Source organism: Balaenoptera borealis, assembly GCF_965194805.1.
Source record: "Balaenoptera borealis genome assembly, chromosome: 3".
Classification (NCBI taxonomy): Eukaryota; Metazoa; Chordata; class Mammalia; order Artiodactyla; family Balaenopteridae; genus Balaenoptera; species Balaenoptera borealis.
The window spans coordinates 178,649,273-178,668,575 of record NC_138866.1 but is presented as its reverse complement, the minus strand read 5'-3'; the positions used below and the strand labels follow the sequence as shown (position 1 = coordinate 178,668,575).

The following is a 19,303-nucleotide window of genomic DNA, read 5'->3' as shown; positions in this document are numbered from 1 at the left end:
CTAAGGGAAAAAAAAGCCATGAAGAACCTAGTGGCAAGACGGGAATAAAGACACAGACCTACTAGAGAATGGACTTGAGGATATGGGGAGGGGGTGGGGTGAGATGTGACAGGGTGAGAGAGTGTCATGGACATATATACACTACCAAATGTAAAATAGATAGCTAGTGGGAAGCAGCCGCATAGCACAGGGAGATCAGCTCGGTGCTTTGTGACCACCTAGAGGGGTGGGATGGGGAGGGTGGGAGGGAGGGAGATGCAAGAGGGAAGAGATATGGGAACATATTGTATATGTATAACTGATTAACTTTGTTATAAAGCAGAAGCTAACACACCATTTTAAGGCAATTATACCTCAATAAAGATGTGTAAAAAAAAAAAAAAGAGCAATTTAGCTCTTTCCTTTAAAAGAGCAGTTGAGATAGAAGCCATATCATAGGGAGTCAGTATTTTAGCAGTGTAAGCAAGGAAACTTTGCTGGTGAAAGGATGGAAACAGGAGTTCATTGCCTGGTCAAAATAAGGCCAAGAGATGGGTATACACAGGTATTGTTTTAAGGGATGGAAGTCACCTAAATTGTTTGTTAGGAAGGGAACTGCTTTTAATAGAAGAGATAGTAAATGGAGTCAAGAGTAACAGTGACCTTGGAAAGATGCACAGTTCTTCTAAAACGGGAAGAAAGAATGTGTTGAGGAAAGAAAAAGGCATTTTGAAATATGCAAGATTTGAATTGGGAGAACTCTTGAGAGTTTGAAGTTGCTGAGAATGAGTGGACAGAGAAAGAGGCATATAAAGGAGAGAAAGAGTTTGAATCAACTGCTTTAAGAAGGAATATAAAGATGGATTATGAAAGAAGTTTTTAAATGTGCAATCAGAATTAAGAGCTGAGATGAGGTTACATAGAATTATTTAGAGTGGATCTAACCAGTAAAGCTTATAATTAGGCTTTTTCCTAGCAATAATCATCGATCTGGCGGTGGGAAAGAAAATGGACATTACGTGTTTATCCAGGAAAGGCCAAGAAGTTTCAATGAAAGATAAATGGGCAGTTTTCTCACCTTTATTTATAAAGGATATCAATGCTTGATCTGTCATATACATAGTAAATATTTTTTCCCCAGTTTGTCTTTTGCCCCTAGTTTATTTTTAATGAATGTTTAGATGGTACTACCATTTTTGGCTGTTACAAACAATTCTGCAGTGAACATTTTTGTATATATCTCTCTGTTCAAATTCAAGTATTCCTGTAGGATAGATTCCTAAAAGCAGAACGTATGTTAAAAAAATTTAGGTTTCTGGGGTTTTTTTTGTTTTTTGTTTTTAACTAAATGGATTATTGAGATGTAATTCACATACCTTATACCTTACACGTCTCCCATTTAAAATGTGCAAGCCACTGGTTTTAGTGTGTTCTTAAGTGTTGCACAGCCATCACCACATCAATTTTAGAACGTTCGTTTGTATTATCTCCGCAATAAGCCTTGAACCCATTAGCAGTCACTTCCCCAAAACCCTTAGCAGCCATTAATCTACTTCCTGTCTCTGTAGGTTTGCCTGTTCTGGACATTTCTGGTAACAGACTCATGTCTTTAATATCTGGTCTTCTGTACCAGCTTATTTCACTTAGCATAATGTTTTCAAGGTTCATCCATGTTTTAGCATGTACCAGCACTCAATTTTATTGAACAATATTTCATTGTATGGTTTATACCACATTTTCTTTTTTCGTTCATCAGTTGATGGACATTTGACTTGTTTCCACTTGGTTGTGATGAGTAATGTGGTTAGGAACATTTATGTACAAATGTTTGTGAGAATATGTTTTTATTTTTCTTTAGCCTCTTCCCAGGAGTGAAAATCCTGGGTCATATGATAATTCTGTGTTTACTTAACCTTTTAAGGAACACCTGTTAAACTTTGATAGATAATGCCAAATTACCTTCTAAAATTTGCTTTACCAACTAGAGAAGTATAAACTTATGCTTCCAGCATGTAGGAGAGTTCCCTGTTTTTCTGCATACTGGCCAACACTCAGAGCTCTCCCTCTTTAATATTTTGTCCATCAGTTTATTGACACCTGGTAGCCTATTTTGATTCACGTTTCTCTGATTCCTAGTGAGGCTGCACTTGATCATCTTTTCATATGTTTCTCGACTTGCAGTGTTTCTTCTTCTGGGAATTGTCTCTTTCTATCTTTTGGCATTTTCAGGGGAGAGGTTATTTATTTTCTTTTATTTACAATTTCTAGGGATGCTTTATAAATTCTTTGTTCTTTGTGTGTTAAATCTGTGTTGCAAATATTTTCTCTCAGCCTTTTCTGTCTTCTTTAACTTTGCCACTGGTATCTTTTATATACCAAAGCTTTTCATTTTTATGAGATTAAATCATTTGATCTCTTCTGTTATGGCTTTTGTTTTTAAAGTTTTTCCTTGTATCTGTTTTATGTTTCTCCTACCCAAGATTAAAACTAATACTCTAGTATTTTCTTCAAATGCTTTTGTAGACTTTTTTTTTTTAAGTGTTTAGCTCATTAATCCATCTGATTATTTATTTATGAGTGGTATGAAGTAGGGATCTACCTTTTTACTTTTTCCCAAAGAACTTCCTAATAGCCTAATTCCAGTCAATTCTCCACAGATATGAAACGCCTGCTTTATCAAATAACAGATTTTCCCATAGGTATGAGTCATTTTTTGGAGTCTTCTATTCCACTAATCTATTTGTGAGTTCCTCTGCCAAAACTACACCATTACATAGTTATGTAATACACTTTGATATTTATTAGCACGTTCCCTAATATTGTACTTTTTCAAATTTATCATGGTCCTTTCCATACTATCTATTCCAATTAAATGCTTTTCCAGCTTTTTAATTTCTAGTTTTAAGAAATCTCTAAACATTTTGCTTGAGGTTACAGTAAATTTGTATATTATTTTAGAGAACTGACATCTTTACAATATTAGGTCTTCCCATCTAGATAGTTTTTTATATCTTTAAATGAAAGTATATATTGTTGATCATATAGTTCTTGAATTCATGTACATTATTCTACCTCAGTTGTTAAAACTAGCTTTTGCTTCTGCCATGGAGTACAAATAAAACTGCAATAGAACTAATCACTGAATTCATTCTTGCCCACGCCTCAGTCCTTCACAGTAACTAGCCTGGTATTTTAAACACTAAATCAGATCATGATATTCTCTCACTTAAAACCATTCAATAGCTGGCTTCCCCATGCACTTAAAAGAAAATCCAAACTTCTTAGCAAGGTCTTAAAATCCTTTTGTGGTCTGGCCCCTATTAACCTGCCAGATATCTTCATTTTTACTGTTGGCTGTATTTTGAGCTGAGGTTTTCTTTGATTTTATTTTCCCATAGATCAGTCTTCCCATGGCCTCCTTTCTTTCTTAAACAAATCCCTCAGCATTTGCATACCCTCTCTTTTTTTTATGTATTGTACATTTATTGCTTTCATATGTTTATTTGATGATTATTTTTATTTTAATGTTTTCTTCATTTTATGGGATTGAAATAGAGTCAGGTCTTATAAATCAGAAACCCACATTCTTTGTTTCTTTTTTCTTTTGATAGAAATCACTATGGCAGTCCTTCCAGGCATAGTTAATTGAAAGCTGATAGACTCATGATACATAGACAGTAAGAGAATCTAAACTCTGAAGATTAAGATCATTTTGAAATTTTCATTTTTTTTTTTTTTAAACTTTGGGTTTATTTATTTATTTATTTATTTATGGCTGCGTTGGGTCTTCGTTTCTGTGCGAGGGCTTTCTCTAGTTGCGGCAAGTGGGGGCCACTCTTCATTGTGGTGCGCGGGCCTTTCATTATCGCGGCCTCTCTTGTTGCGGAGCACAGGCTCCAGACGCGCAGGCTCAGTAATTGTGGCTCACGGGCCTAGTTGCTCCGCGGCATGTGGGATCTTCCCAGACCAGGGCTCGAACCCGTGTCCCCTGCATTGGCAGGCAGATTCTCTACCACTGCGCCACCAGGGAAGCCCTAAAATTTTCATATTTTTAAGTAATTAATGTGAATTGCAATTAGTGGCCAGGTGCTATACAAATTCGAAACGTATTTGGTTTATCAGAATTTATGTGAGGAAAGATCACAAGTGCTCCTTTTCTCCAAATTCTATTAGTTGTAAAAATATATTAAGTTAGCTGGAACTAAGTTGCCAGACAAAATGCAGTACTCCCATTTAAATTTGAATTTCAAATAAACAATCATTTTTAGTGTAAGTATGTCCCATTCAGTATTTGGAATATACTTATACTGAAAAATTATATTTTGTATCTGAAATTTATATTTAACTGGACATCTTGTGTTTTTATTTGCTAGATCTGGCAACCCTGGCTAGCTGCCAACTCTGTAGCAACCTGACTTCTCAGGAATACGACAGACAGCTAATAAGGGGGTTTTAAAAAGCTCCTCACTTTAAAAATAGATTTCACAAAGTTTATGGCTCAAATTGCATGTACCTTTACCTATAAGTGAGAAAACCAAGCCTTTTTCTGTATTTTATTGTTTTTTATTTGAGGTATTCTAACATCCTTAAAGTCCTTTTTTTTTTTTTTTTTCCATATTTTTAACTATAGATTCTTTACCTTACTTACTCAAGGACCCTACATAATCTCACCCCAGCTTAATTTTTCAGCCATCATGAACCTGTGCTTGAACAGAATCATGCTGCTTGCTTTCATTTCTTTGTTCATGCCCCTCCCTGTGCCCGAAGACCTGTATCCCTCGAATCTGTGCTTGTCCGGTCCTTCAGCTTGCACTTCGTGGGCCCTCCCTTCCCCGGGGCACTTCCTCATTCCCACAGCTGCAGGTCGTCCGTCCTGCCTCTGAGCACTTTGCCTTCGTGGCACGTACCACATTCTACTTTGGTTTTTTTGGTGGGGGGGGGAGGGGGTGAATTTTTTTAACTGTAGCAAGAACATTTAACATGAGATCTATCCTGTAACGAATTTTTAAGTATGGTATTAACTATAGGTACAAGATTGTGCAGCAGATCTTTACAACTTATTCATCTTACATAACTGAAACTTTCTGTCTGTGGAATAGCAGCTCCCTGTCTCCTCCTCCTCCCAGCTCCTGGCAGCCACCATTGTACTCTTGGCTTCTATGAGTTTGACTATTTTAGAAACCTCGTCTAAGTGGAATCATGCAGTATTTCTCCTCCTGTGACTGGCATATGTCACTTAGCATAAGGTCCTCGAGGTTCATACATGTGCACATATAATAAGATTTCCTTCTTTTGTAAGCCTGAATAATATTCCATTGTATGGATATTGCACAGTTTCTTTATCCATGTATTTGTTGCTAGACATTTAGGTGGTTTCGGTTTCTCAGCTATTGTGAACAGCGCTGCAGTGAGCATGGGAATGCAGATACCTCTTCGAGATCCTGATTTCATTCTTTTGGACTAAATACACCGAAGTGGAACTGTCGGATCAGACGGTGGTTCTATTTTTAATTTTTTGAGGACCCTCCATCCTGTCTTCCGTTTTAGATCCGCACCAACAGTGTACAAGGATTCAGATTCTACTCACCCTCCCCAGCGTTCATCTTTCGTGTTCTTGCGGATGCTTAGCCTAACATTGTGGTTTCAGTTTGCACCTCTCTGACGATCGGTGATGTTCAGCATCTTTCCATATACCGTGGCCATTTTGTGTATTCTTTAGGGAAATGTCTAAGTCCTTTGCCCAGATTTTTTTGTTTTGGCGTCTTGTTTTGTTTTCTGGGTGATTTGGTCTTTTGCAGCTGAGTTGTAGGAGTTCCTTACATATTGTGGATATCAACCCCTCATCAGATAGCTGGTTTGCAGAGAGGCTCTTTGCTCTTCGTCTTCATATTCCCAGTGGTACCTTTGTGCCCTACACGGTGCTTAGCATTGTTCTTTTCCGTGCTTGGCACCCAGAGCGTGTTTGTTAAATAAATGTAGTGAAGTTGTCTGCTTTCCAAGTCAGCGTCAAGTTTGAAAGGCCCAAGAAGGACATCTGTAGACACCCTGACAGTAGTGAGAAGTGGTAGTTGGGAGTGGAGGAGAAGGGTATAAAAAAGCAAACTCAGGAATATGAAACTCTGCATTTAGGTACAGTGCCACTGACTGAACAGCAGGGTTGATAGACACTCACCAGGATTAGTCTTAAACGCTAGGCTAAGAAAACGAAGTTAGAAAATTCTGAAATGTAATGACATGATTATTAGAATTTTCTGCAAATGTAAGCGGACTTCTTTGAGACTTATTCTCTTATAACTAAATTCTGTAAGTTTTAATATGAGGATAGTATATCCTCACTATAATTACAACTTTGTACAATAATAAATATTCTTAATGATGCACTTTAGCCATCAAAAGAAGATAAAAGTTATAAGTACATGTCCTGTTCAAGGAAATAGGAGTTAACACATTTTAAAAATGCTACCATTCAAACAACATACCTAAACATGTGATTACTGACCTAATCTAAACAATTCATTATTCAAGAATTATGAACAGCTAATTTGCTATATTTAGTAGCATGATATTATTATAAATATACTAGTCTAGACATTTGTTTACAATTCTGAGGAAATAGATGATGTAGTATCAAGTTGTAACACTAGGTGGTGGTAACTGATTTTAGAAATTAAAGTGTGAAAATGTTTCTTAACATGTATTCTTTGAACTTGAAAATATTTAGTGCTGCTTACATTTCGGAAGGAAGAGGAGGAAACAATTTGAAAGGCTGTGGAGTACCATCTCTGCCTATTTGGGCTGCTCACCCTCACTTCCTCTTTTTCCTTTGAATGCTATAATTCAATGATTCTCAGATTTTTTTGGTCTCATGACCTTTACACTATTAAATATAGTGAGGATCCCAAAAAACTTTTCGCTTATTTGGTTTATAAGAAAATAATAATCATTGAGTTTTTTGTTAAAAATTAAGACAGAAATTTTAAAAGATGTATTCATTTTAAAATTACTTTAAATATAAATATTTTTAATTAAACTATCTTCCCAAATAAGAAAAAAATTTAGTAAGAAGAGTGACATTGTTTTAAAATTTTGCCAGTCCCTTTAATGTCTAGTTTTATTAGCAGACAGCTGGATTCTCATATCTGTTTATAGATTCAGTCTGTTGGGAAATAACGTATCAGTTAGCCTCTGGAAAACCCCACTATACACTCACAAGAGAGTAAGAGTGAAAAAGACAATTAACGTCTTCTCATGTAAATCATTTCGGTTTCATGTAGTCTCTAAAAGGGACTTAGGCATCCCTAAGGATCGTACCCAAAATTTGGGAACTATTGCTGTGTCTTCTCTGCCTGTAAGAAGTTTGTGAAAAAATACAAACTATATATATACGTGCCTTCTATTAATTTTGAATTTACAAATCTTAAAGCTTAAACAACAAGTTCTTGGTTTACACCATCTGGATGTTGTACTTCAGGACACACAGTAAAATATTTACAACAAAAGCAAATAAGTTGATATTATTACATTAATTGATAAGAAAAACATAATATCCTAATAGGAAAATGGATGATATATAACCAGATGGTAAAAAGGAGGTAGAGTTATATATACATTGTGTTTACAGTGGACATAATTTTTAACCGGAAAAAAACATGCTTTTTAGAAATATGTGTGGACCCAAATTACTATTATAGTGGTTCTCTAGCTAGAAGTCCTAATGGCGCCTCAATCCTAGCTTGTCTAAAACCAAACTCATGTTCTCTCTTCACGCCACTTTAGAACCTACTTCTTCTTAATTCTTTCTCTTAGTTAATCACCATTTATCAGGTTCCCCAGGCTAGAAACCTTTAAGGAAGGTTTCAAGGAAGATACATTCCTTCCTTTCAAGGAAGATACATTGATTTATCATACTTCTTTGCCATTTCTTCTGCTTTGAATTTTCTTCTTATCCTCTTCTTGGCCTGGAAATTCCTACATATGCTACAAGATTCAACTCAGATGTTACCACTTGTGTACACCTTCCCTAACACAGTAAGCATATGCTTTAATACTACTGTAAGATGTGTGTGTTCATATAAACAGAGAGAGCACAGGGTTTTTCATCTGTCTCCTTTGATAAGCTCTTAGCCTTTTTAAAGCAGTACTGTGTTCTGTTCATCTTTATTTCCCCAGTCTTAAGCATGCTGCTTGTGTTTGTTTATAGAAGAGAGGAATGGTATCAAATGTCCATCAAAAGTTAACATTGAATATAAAGTTTTATAAATATATTTAATGTGCATCTGAAGGATCACATTACCCACTACCTAATTTAATGGTATTTTATAATGAGTAGTACTGTCATGATGACTTGATGTGAACTCTTAATAAATATATGCTGGGCTTTAAAGTTTTGGGTAAAAGAAAAAGTTCTGGTGTAGAATATATATATATGTGTACATATATATTTACATTGAAGTGCTTCTCAGATTTATATGCTAATGCAATGCTAACTTTTTTGTTGCAGAACTTCTTGGTATACATGAACAAGCAGCTGTAGGATTCTTAACACTAATGGAAGCGTTGAGATACTGTAAGGTAAGTTGATTTTTAAGGTACTTTGAATGGTTTTTATTCACATGTCCACTGTTGGCAGAGAGCATTTTTCTCCCATGACAACATATTTTAGCTTACTACTGACAGTGTGTACTCTCAGTTCTTTTCTGACCTCCCTTCCTGAACTGACAGGCTTATCAAGGATGGAGTTAAGCTGGCTGATCATGCTGAGTCTCCTTATTTTTTGAGGCTTGTTCCTTTTTGAGGGTCGGGGGCAGAACCCAGCATGAAATAATTTATAAAAACAGATATCCATCATCGAATATAAATATAGTTTTGGGTAAACTGAGGGGAAGGAATGCCGTGTTTGTTCCTCACTAACAGTATGCTTAGCTGAAACAACTGATAATACTTTATCAGGCAAAGAAAAAGAATTTGCTAAATGCCTGAAATTCTAACTTGTCTTTTTCATCTGAAAACTGATTTCGCACTAAAAAACAAAATCCAAGCATTTCACGGCATTAAACTCTAACACATGTGCTAGAATTAGGAACTGCCATGAAACTCTCGTTTTTTGATATATATTTCATAGCTTTCCTGCACAAACTGAAATAACTATTGGATATTCCAAATAGTTTTAAATGGAGTTTAAATCGTTAATGATTTGCGCTTAGTAAGATGTGCTGATTTTGGGGAAAGAAAGAAGTAGATCTCATATTCTTTTCCATTTTAGAATGGTGGTTCCATAGCAGTGGTTCTGGTGGTGATTATTTTTAGTAACAATAACAGTGCCTTTCTTTCTTTTTTCCTTTCTTCCTTCCTTCCCTCCCTTTCTTTTTTACCAGGCAGCATTCCTCTTTCATGACAACACTTGGACAGGGGTGACACGGATATGATAATCAAATAGGTGTCATCCTGCCCTTATTCATTAGTAGTAATTGCACAGTCAAACAGTAGCAACTCATATTTTCAGTGACTTTAATTACACAAGTAAAAGCTATTCTGAGGCAGCCTAGCGACCAGAGAATCAAACTGCGTCTCCTCCTCCCCAACACACCCACAGACGTTCATATTCCTAAAAGTGTGTGTGCACATTAAAAAATGGTAACCACATAGAGACGATGGATTTGTTACTTAGCTTGATTGTGGTGATCTTTTTACGGTGTATACATATATCAAAGTATCAAGTTGTGCACCTTAAATACATACAATTTTTGTATGTCAAAGATACGTCAGTGAAGCTGTTTTCTAAAAAGTGTGTGGTGTGTGATTTGCAGGCAGATAGGGTGTGAAGATGGTGTATTTTGAAATCTTCACCCTGTGGCCTTAAGGCCCTGATGGTCTGGATTCTGTCTGTCCTTGCAGAGTTGCGTTGCACTCTCTCCATCGCTGGTCTCCTGTCAGTTTTTCATACACGCCAGGCCCTTTCCTGCCTGATGAGCCTTCGTACTTCCTTCATATCTGCCTGGAATACTCCAGCTCTTAAATGGATGGCTCACTCTCTCCTTCAGACTCTACTTCAGACTGTGCCTCGAAGACCCTTTCCTGGACCATTCCCTCAGTGACTCTTTTTCACGTTATTTCATAAGAATAATCACTTTGCAGTGATCTTTTTTATTGATTTAGTTATCTTTTTCTAATCTTGAATTTGTTTTTCTGTTGTCCCTAATGGCATATAAACTCTTTGAAGGCAGGCACATTGTCTTTCTGGGTACATATTAGATGCTCAGTCAATATTTGTTGAATGAATGAGCAGACAATTTCACCAGAATTGTAATTTTCAAAATATGTGCATTTGCTTTTCTTTAACTGTTAGATAGAACAGAGGAATGTCTGTTTTATCCCCAAGATCTTAGTGGGAAGTCATTAGCTGCTGTATATTCTCCTGTTACCTCCAGTATTATTGCTCTAGTGCCAACCTAGTGTTACTGCTGTAGGGTTCTAGGAGTAACTATGGTGTTTTCTAGGTTTAAAGATATTTTTAATGGTGGGATACAGCACGCTGATACTCAGATAGATGAAAGGCAGAACTCTGTGACCTACAGCTCCAAACAAGAGAATGCTACCAGGCAGGGCCAAGAAGAGAATTATACCTGGGGACAAGGCAACAGCTGCAGCCCTAGGGAGCAGCTTACGTGTGGAAATCGGGATGGAGTGAGCTGGGTCGCCTGGGCTCCCTGTGACCTGGCTGGTTTGAATGGTCTGGGTGAGCTCTGGGCTCGGGAGTTGTCCCTGGTTGTCTGGGGCCTGGCTCCAGAGCGATTAGGGCCACGCAGAGTGGCCTGGGGCGGGGAGACATGTTGGGAGGTGGCTGGGGTTTGGACTTACGAGCTGTCTTCTTTAAGGGAATTGACCAGCCCCCAGCCAGGGCCTCAAAGCTGAGTTAAGACAGCATTAAAGAAACAAAACAGAAACAAAAAAACACTCTCTCTTACACTCTGGTGCTCATCTGTATATAACTGTAGATGTCCTTCTGAAAATATATATACGTTCACTTATCATCAAACATTTAGAGAAATGGCGTTAAGGGAATAATTGTGTTTGTAATTAGTTGTGTAAATCTGAACATCTCCCTGTTCTTTGATAGTGTAGCAAATTGGCCTTTAGAATTGAAATTAACATTTTCATATCATCTTGATCATATATGTTCATTAAGACAAATGAAACAGTCTCTCTCACTGGCTCTCTAGTTCTCTCTCTCTCTCTCTCTTTCCCTCTCCTGCCCCTGTATGCGTGCGCGCGCGAGATAAAAGGTGACTGAGTGCTTTTGGCTGTGCACCTTTTAAAAAACTCATATATAACTCATGCATAAAATTCACCATTTTAAAGTGTGTTATTGAGTGGTTTTTCGTACATTCATAGGGCTGTGCCATCATGACCACTATCTAATATCAGTATGTTTTCCTCGCTCCAAAAAGATCATGTAAACCAGGGGTCCCCAACCCCCAGGCCGCACGGCAGGAAGTAAGCGGCCGGCGGACGAGCGAGCGAGGCTTCATCTGCGGCTCCCCGCTGCCCCCCATCGCTCGCATCGCCGCCTGAGCCCCCCGCCCCCCACCACTGCCCTGCAGCCCCGGTCCATGGAAAAACTGGCTTCCACGTAACCGCTCCCTGGTGCCAGACAGGTTGGGGACCGCTGCTCTAAACCCTTTAGCTGTCACCTCCTCCTTCCTCCCCAGCCCCTGGCAACTTTCTGTCTCTGCAGTTTTGCCTGTTTTGGACATTTCATTTAAATGGAATCCTACAGTATGTGGCCTTTAGTGTCTGGCTTCTTTCACTTAGCATAATGGTCTCAGTGTTCATTCATGTTTTAACATGTATGAGTACTTCATTCCTTTGTATGACCAAATAATATTCTATTGTATGATGTATCAGTTTATATCAGTTTCATTTTTCTATTTATCAGTTGATGGACATTTGGCTTGTTTCTGATTTTTGGCTATTATGCATAATACTGCTATGAACATTAATGTATAAGTCTTTTGTGAGCATGTTTTTATTTGTCTTGAGTGTATACCCAGGAATGAAATTACTTGGTCATATGGTAATTATGTACGTAGCTTTTGGAGGAACTGTCAAGCTGTTTTCCAAAGTGGTTGCTCCATTTATGCTGCCTTTTATTTATTTTCCTTATTACAAACACTTCGTGAGCTCAGCACTCATTTACCCTTTGATCCCACTGTTTGTAATTTTATCCTCATGTTTTACTTCTACCTTAAACTCACACACATATATATACACACACACACTTTTTCGAAAAGAGAAGTTAAACAGCACCTAAACTTTTCACCACAAGAGGCAGCGTGATGTAATAGAAAGCTGCCACATGAGGAGTTATACAACCTGAGCTTTAACCCCAGCTCTGTACTAGTTAGCTGTCTGAATTGAGGCCAAGCACAGGTCCTGCGGAGTTCGCAGCTTCCTTATGTAAAGTGGAAGGCCTTGCACTGAACACCTCTAAAATCCCTTCACTCTGAACTGTGCCCAGAGCTTCTCCTGTGTCTTTGTCCTTTTGCTGCTAACGCTTTTCTGTTGTCCGCAAACCGTCCTTCCTCCTCTGCTGGGTCACCACTGCCGTTAGCACAGCGCTCATCCCTCCATCGCAGGTCAGAGATACTAGCTTTACGATCCCGAATACAAAAGAGCACCTGCCTCTTTCCCACTTCCCTCCTCATGATAGCAGGCAGGTCCAAAGGGTGGTTGAAAGCCGGGCACCAGAGCAGGGCTTTTTTTGGCTGCTTAGGGGCGAAGAGTTGTTGGCCCTGACCGCTGCGGGCAGCCACTTGGAATTTTCCCGTTCTAGGGAGTCTGTGTGAGAAAAGAAAAGTCAGCAAATGTGATTGGTAAGGTTAGTTGTTTTTCAGTCAGTCTTTGTCCATCTAAGAGTGTGGATGGTTAATGTGAACATGGTCAGGTTTCACAAGTCTGTTGAATTTTAAGCTTTTTTTTCGTCTGTCACGCACAAAAAAATGATACTCTCAAATTTTGGGTACTGTCATTTTTATATTAAATATATAACCTCGAAGGCAGGCTATAAAGTATAACTTCTTACGTATTTTAAAGAGACTTAATACTGTAAAACTTTGAATTTACTTCCTACCATGAAGAATCAAATGACAGGATTCTTTTATATTCTTAAATGTTTGGGAGTGTGTGTTTTGCTTTAGAGAGATTACTGTGTTGCCCCAGGTTCTTTGGAGACAGAATGTTCTTAAGGTTTTTCCCCTTATTTATTCATATATCTACTCACTTGTTAATTTATAATTATTTTCCTGATAAAGTAATTGTTGTCAAGTTTATAGTTTTAGGGTTTGAGATACCAAGTTGAAATTCTAGAAGTGGTCATTTTATCTAGGATCTTTAGTGAAACCTGAGAATGATTGTTAGAGCTAAACTAATTCTTTTTAGCTGTGTTAAATCTGTATTATTCTTCTAGTGGAAAGGTGCAGTACAAACTTAGCCCTGACAGTCTTTATAACATGCATTTTTACACTTAGCATTTGACCATCATGGGTAAGGCATTCTGGCACAATCCATTATTCCCGTTAAATATGAATTAGACACTTCAGTTACGCTTCAGATATTCGTTGGCAGATATTTAACAGGCAGTATAAAATTTTCATTTGTTTATTTATTTTGCTACATTTGTTCTAGGTTGGTTCTTACTTGAAATCTCCAAAATTCCCTATTTGGATTGTTGGCAGTGAAACTCACCTCACCGTATTTTTTGCCAAGGTATGCTTATAGCAGGATTTTTTTTTTTTTTTTTGTAAGTATGACATCAGGCAAACAAGTAATATAAGTCCATGTTTAGTTTGGATCTTTGTACAGACTTCAGTGTATTCCCACTGTGAAGTGGATTGTTTCAAAATCTAAAAAATTAATACTAAAGGACATACTGTTGTACTGCTTTGGTTTTGGAATCATTTCAGTAAAATCAGTCATGATTTAGTTATAATTTCTTTATCTTTTCCAACTTTAGAACTTTGGCTTTTGATTTTTTTCAGAAATCACTTGTGTTATGGTGAAAATAATTGAAATTAAATGTTTTGGGTTACTCTTTTGTAGAGAGGATAAAAATCTAACTTACGTGACATAAAATAGTTTTAGTTATAACATCTAGGAAAAAGCATTTGAAAATCTATTAATAGTTCAGTGGTATAGAAGTCAGTTGCTCTTTCAGGATGGAATATTTCCTACAGTTTTAGTATATACAATATTACAGTATTGAAATAGATTAAATACATTTGCATATGTTTGTTATAAAATTCTTGCAACAAAACTGTTGCTAAATCCCAGCCTTTATAATATTTCTTTTTCCACAGTCGAGTGGTTAAGAACCTTGAAGTTAGAATCCCAGCCATGCCACTTCCTAACATGGGGCAGCCTCTTCCCCCATGTCTTTAAAATAGGGATTAATAATAGTGCCTTGCTCTTAGGACTGTTGTCAGGCTTAAATATTAAACAATTAGCAGTACCTAGTACAAGTTAAATGCCCAGTAAATCTTAGCTGTTGTCACCATCATCATTGCCGTTTTCATTATTCTGCATTTACTAAACATTTCTGGTATGCCTACGTAGAGTTGCTAGATGTTGGACTAAAGGAAGAAAATATATAATTATATTTTTGACGTTTCTTAATTCTGTTGCACTTTCCTGATTACTCAACGTGCTTTTTCAGCTTGTACTTGTTGGAGTACTTTATCTGTGTCTGTAAGAAGTATGAATTGTATAAATTGTACCAAAGACTGAACTGACAGTGCTAAGTTTTGTGGATCTATTTCATTATTTATTACTGTATTCACTTTTATTGTGCTGGCAAACGTCCAGCTAGTGGATTTAGTGAAAGATACATACTTACCTTTCCTTAAACAGGGAAAGCTATAAAATACAACTGTAAGAGTACAGACCGTACTGATTGGTTACATTTCGTCTGACAGCTTTTGCTATATATTTTCCTCCTGAAGTAGAGAGGAAGAAGTTAAAAGCAAATGTAAACTACAGAACCTAAACAACTAATTCCTGCCTGAGGATTTCATCATTTGACTCATTTTAGTGTCAAGTGTTATAAATTTCCAGAAAAGGAAATCAGTTCCAATTCACATACAGAAATGTATTTTCAAGCCAATTCTTATTTTTATCACCAACCCTATTCTTTAACATTAGAAAAACTAATAAATTCTATCAAACTATATGTGTCAAATATAAAAGATAGTAAGATAAAAATATTTTAAACCTTAAATTTTATGATTGATATTTAAGAAATGATTTTGTTGTCAAAACAGCAGAAGAGGTTTCACGGGAGGTTAATAGAAGGAACAGTGTCACTTGCGCTATGTAGATATGCAGACATTTTGTTTTCAAACATTGAAATGTTAGGTATGTTGAGAGAGTCATGGAAGTGAATGATACCCGCCTTTCTATGGAGTAGACACTCCTTACCTACCTGTCCTGGTATTCTTTGTTGTTCCCATAGCAGTGGGTCCATTGTGCTGTTGCATTTATCACATGATGCACCGTTGCTACTTCCCGCGCCTTTCTTTGTGTGGCTCGTGGTCAGCAGTGAGCCTTGTGTGGGGCAGGGACTCTCTCATTCATCTTCTTATCCGTAGGCCTCAGCCACTGCATTGAAAAGTGGAATTGAGCCATGAAGTACATAGAAAAACTTTAAAAACCCTGCCACACCAGTTGTGGACCTGACAAAACACACTCAGCGTACACCGTGGACGTCAGTCAAGGTTTTTAAATCTGTCTTCATGTATTTGCATCCTTGAAGCTACTAGTAATCCTGATAGGAAAGTGCACACACACATAAAGTGATTATAGAAAAGCTTACGTTAAGATTTCAGGTTCTTCTACTGTTATAAATCATAAAAACCAGGTAATTCAAATACCTTATCTCTCTTTTAGAACTCTTAAATTTTGTACTGATTGTTTTGATACTTACCTTTGTGTTTTCTCCATCTGGTATATAGACTGGCACATAGTGTAGAGAACTCATTAGTTTAATGAATAAAGCCTTTGCACGAATTTCCTATAGTTGGGTTCCAGTGACATTTATATCTTCTAAAAATATTTCCTCATGACTCACTCTGAAGCTTCTTAAAAGCACGGGTACTTCCTTTTCCGTGAATTTTAGCACAATTGAATTTGGATTGCTTGAACATGTTATCTTTATAGAGTTACAGGTAAAGAATTTTTCCCTTTGAAATAAAGTATTCTAAAGCTGGAAGAACATGTAAATGGTAAATAACATTGATGATACTTGATAGCATTTACTAGGTCCAATTTTAAATTTTTTTAAATGAAGCAGTATTTATATAGTTTTTACCATATAGAAAATACTGTAAATTTTGCTTTTCTTTATGTTACAAAAAGATCCATTATTTGGTCACTCTTTCTTGGATATTTATGTATTTGCACAAGTAATTTTGGCTATGGCTTTGTTTTTGTTATTCTGTTTGATTTTTGGTTTCTTTGTTTCTGGTAGGTAGGTTCACTTTATGTTCTTGGCCTGAAATGAACAACAGAGTTTTGTTCCCGGCCCCCCACCTGCCCCAGACCTTAATGTGAATGTTTATATCTTTTTCTATAAAACTGGTGTGTTTGTTTGTCTGGAAATGTATTTTGTGTGCTGATTTCTTTGTACTGATTATGATGAAGTAAAAAAGCATGTTTTAAGGTCACAGTTTTCAAGGCAGTCTGTAATTTGGCATTGTAAGATGCCTTTGAAAAGCAATCGTCTTCATGTGACTTACACACTGGAGGTGGTAATAGCTGCAGTTCTCTTCCTTCATGATATACCCACTTGTCAGATATTTACAGGGCGTATAATACGCGCCTGGCATTATGCAGGGTGCTGTGAATACATGGTAAGGGAAAGGACTAGGCACCTGTTTTTATGGAAGTGTGCATTTTAATGGGGGAGGCATTAATCAAAGAGTCACACTTATAAAATTACAGCTGTGATGGATGCTAACAAAACACAGGTCTGTAAAGCTTTAAGGATGATTAGGAACGTCTCCTTGAGGAATTGATGTTGAAAATGAGCCCTGAGGCATCAGTAAGATGAAACTACAGGGGGAGGGAAAAAAGAGCATTCCCACCTAAAGAAACAGTTGGAGCAAGCAAACAGCCGTAGAAGAAAGGACTGTGGTGTGAACAACTGAGAGAAGAGCGGGAGTGCTGAGAACTGGGGGTGGGGCCGGGGGCAGGAGGAGGCTGCAAAGGTAGGCAGCCCGTGTGACTCTCTTCTAAGAGTAAGGACTGCCACTAGACTTTAAAAATCGGTGGGAGTAGTTTGGGGGGGAGATATGAAGAAAGGGAACAGGACTAAAAATGCATTTTGTAAAGATCACTCTGGCCAATTGTGGAAGACACGCACTGAAGGATATCCTAGGAGTAGGTGAACAAGACTCCGGTAGTCTTCCTGGTGAGCAAAGGGTGTAGTCTGGTCCAGGGGAATGATGATAGAGATGGATAGAAGTACAACTGACCCTTGAACAACACCAGGTTTGAACTGAGCGGGTCCACTTACACATGGATTATTTTTCCATAGTAAATCCTACACAATTCCCAGTTGGTTGGATCCCCAGGTGGTTGAATCCGTGGATGCGGAACCACAGATACAGAGGAACCATGGATACATAGGACTGATTATAAGTTAAATGTGAGTTTTCGATGGTACTGAGGGTCAGCGCCCCTAACCCCTGCATTGTTCAAGGATCAACTGTATATAAATTTGAGAGATTTATACCTCAGTTAAGCTAACAGGACTTGGTGATAGATTGGCTAGGGTAGATGATGGGTGAGAAGCCTCATGAGATGTGTGTTTTTAATGATTAGATCTCAGCAGCTTTGCACTTGTTGAATGTACCCACTCATGATTAAAGCAATTTATTTTTCTTTGGCCAAATTGACCAGGTCAAGATACTGCAATGAAATGGCCCAACCAAATAATCCCACAGTGAGGTTTCCAAGTCCTGCCCACACAGACAGTGCTTTTTAGTTTTTCCACATATTAGCAGACCACCAAGGATCATCAGACATTTGAGGAATGCTAATGTGAAAAACAGAAATCAGGGACTTCCCTGGTGGTCCAGTGGTTAGAACCCCGCGATCTTACTGCAGGGGGCATAGGTTCAGTCCCTGGTTGGGGACTGTAAGATCCGACAAACCAAGTGGCTTGGCCAAAAAAAAGAAAAAGAAAAACAGAAATAAGAGCAAATAAGGAAAAAGCAACTGAAAAGATTAGAGACAGTGAAGGCATCAAAACAAAACTTCAGAAAACCAAAAACCATAAGAGAAGTTATTATATCCATGAAACTATGGAGGCCGTGAGGACAGAACATTTGAAGGACAAAAGAGAAACTGAAAACTTACTGAAAGAATTGAAAGGCAAATTGGAGAATTCTCTTTCCTCCATCATTGCTGTAGCTTCCTAACTGATGACTAGACCATGCTGTTGCCCTTCATGGGTCTGTAGTAGCTTCTCAATTCAGGACTAAAATGAGCCCATTAAAATGTAAGTCACTTCACGTCATTGGCTCCCTTTTCACTAAAAGTAAAAGCCAAAGTCCTTAGAATGACGCCCTAGGCCCTTCCTCCGCTAATCAGATTCCCTGTTGCCCTCTAATCCCATTTCCTACTACTCTCCCCTCCTGTCTTGCTTGGCCACGGTGGCCTTTCCTCTGCCTCAGAAGTGAGGCAAGCCCTCTGCCCCTGCTCTTCCCTTTAGGATCTTGCATCAGACGTCTGTGTAAAGGGTTCCTTCCTACCTCCAGGTCAGCATTCAAGTGTCACCTCCTTAGTGAGGCCTTCTCTGGCCACCTTTTCTAAAAGCTCAACCCCATCCTTTCCCCCTTTTCATTAGCATTCTCTCTCGCACTCATTCTCGAAAATAGATTTTTTGGCGGGGTTGGGGGGGCCATGCTGCACCACGCAGCTTGCAGGATTTTGGTTCCCTGTCCAAGGATTGAGCCCACACCATTGGCAGTGAAAGTGCGGAGTCCCAACCACTGCACCACCAGGGAATTCCCTCAAAAATAGATTTTTTAAAAAAATATTTACATATTTATTTATTTTGGCTGCACTGAGTGTTGGTTGCGGCCTGCAGGCTCTTATTTGCAGCATGTAGACTTCTTAGTTGCGGCATGTGGACTCTTAGTTGCAGCTAAGTGGTCATTGTGGTTTGATTTACATTTTCCTCATGACTGATGATGTTGATCATCTTTTTATGTCTTTTTGGCCATTTGTATATCTTCTTTGGAGAATTGTCTATTCAGGTCCCTTGTCT

At 38.0% G+C, this 19,303-nt stretch overlaps 1 protein-coding gene across 8 annotated transcripts in view; it reads left to right on the top strand.

The window, feature by feature from the left end:
* The window catches only part of MINDY3 (MINDY lysine 48 deubiquitinase 3), a 93,139-nt gene that overhangs the window by 31,387 nt on the left and 42,449 nt on the right, over positions 1 to 19,303 (top strand). For 7 of the 8 annotated variants that reach the window (XR_014242624.1, XM_082385471.1, XM_082385470.1 and 4 more), the window contains 2 exons: positions 8,480 to 8,550; positions 13,663 to 13,743. Coding sequence is in view for 7 of the 8 variants with exons in the window: in XM_082385471.1 (XP_082241597.1) it covers positions 8,480 to 8,550; positions 13,663 to 13,743 (152 nt within the window). In the remaining variant the exon portion in view is untranslated. The remainder of the gene's footprint in view (positions 1 to 8,479; positions 8,551 to 13,662; positions 13,744 to 19,303) is intronic. The other variant, XM_082385472.1, reaches the window with a different exon arrangement.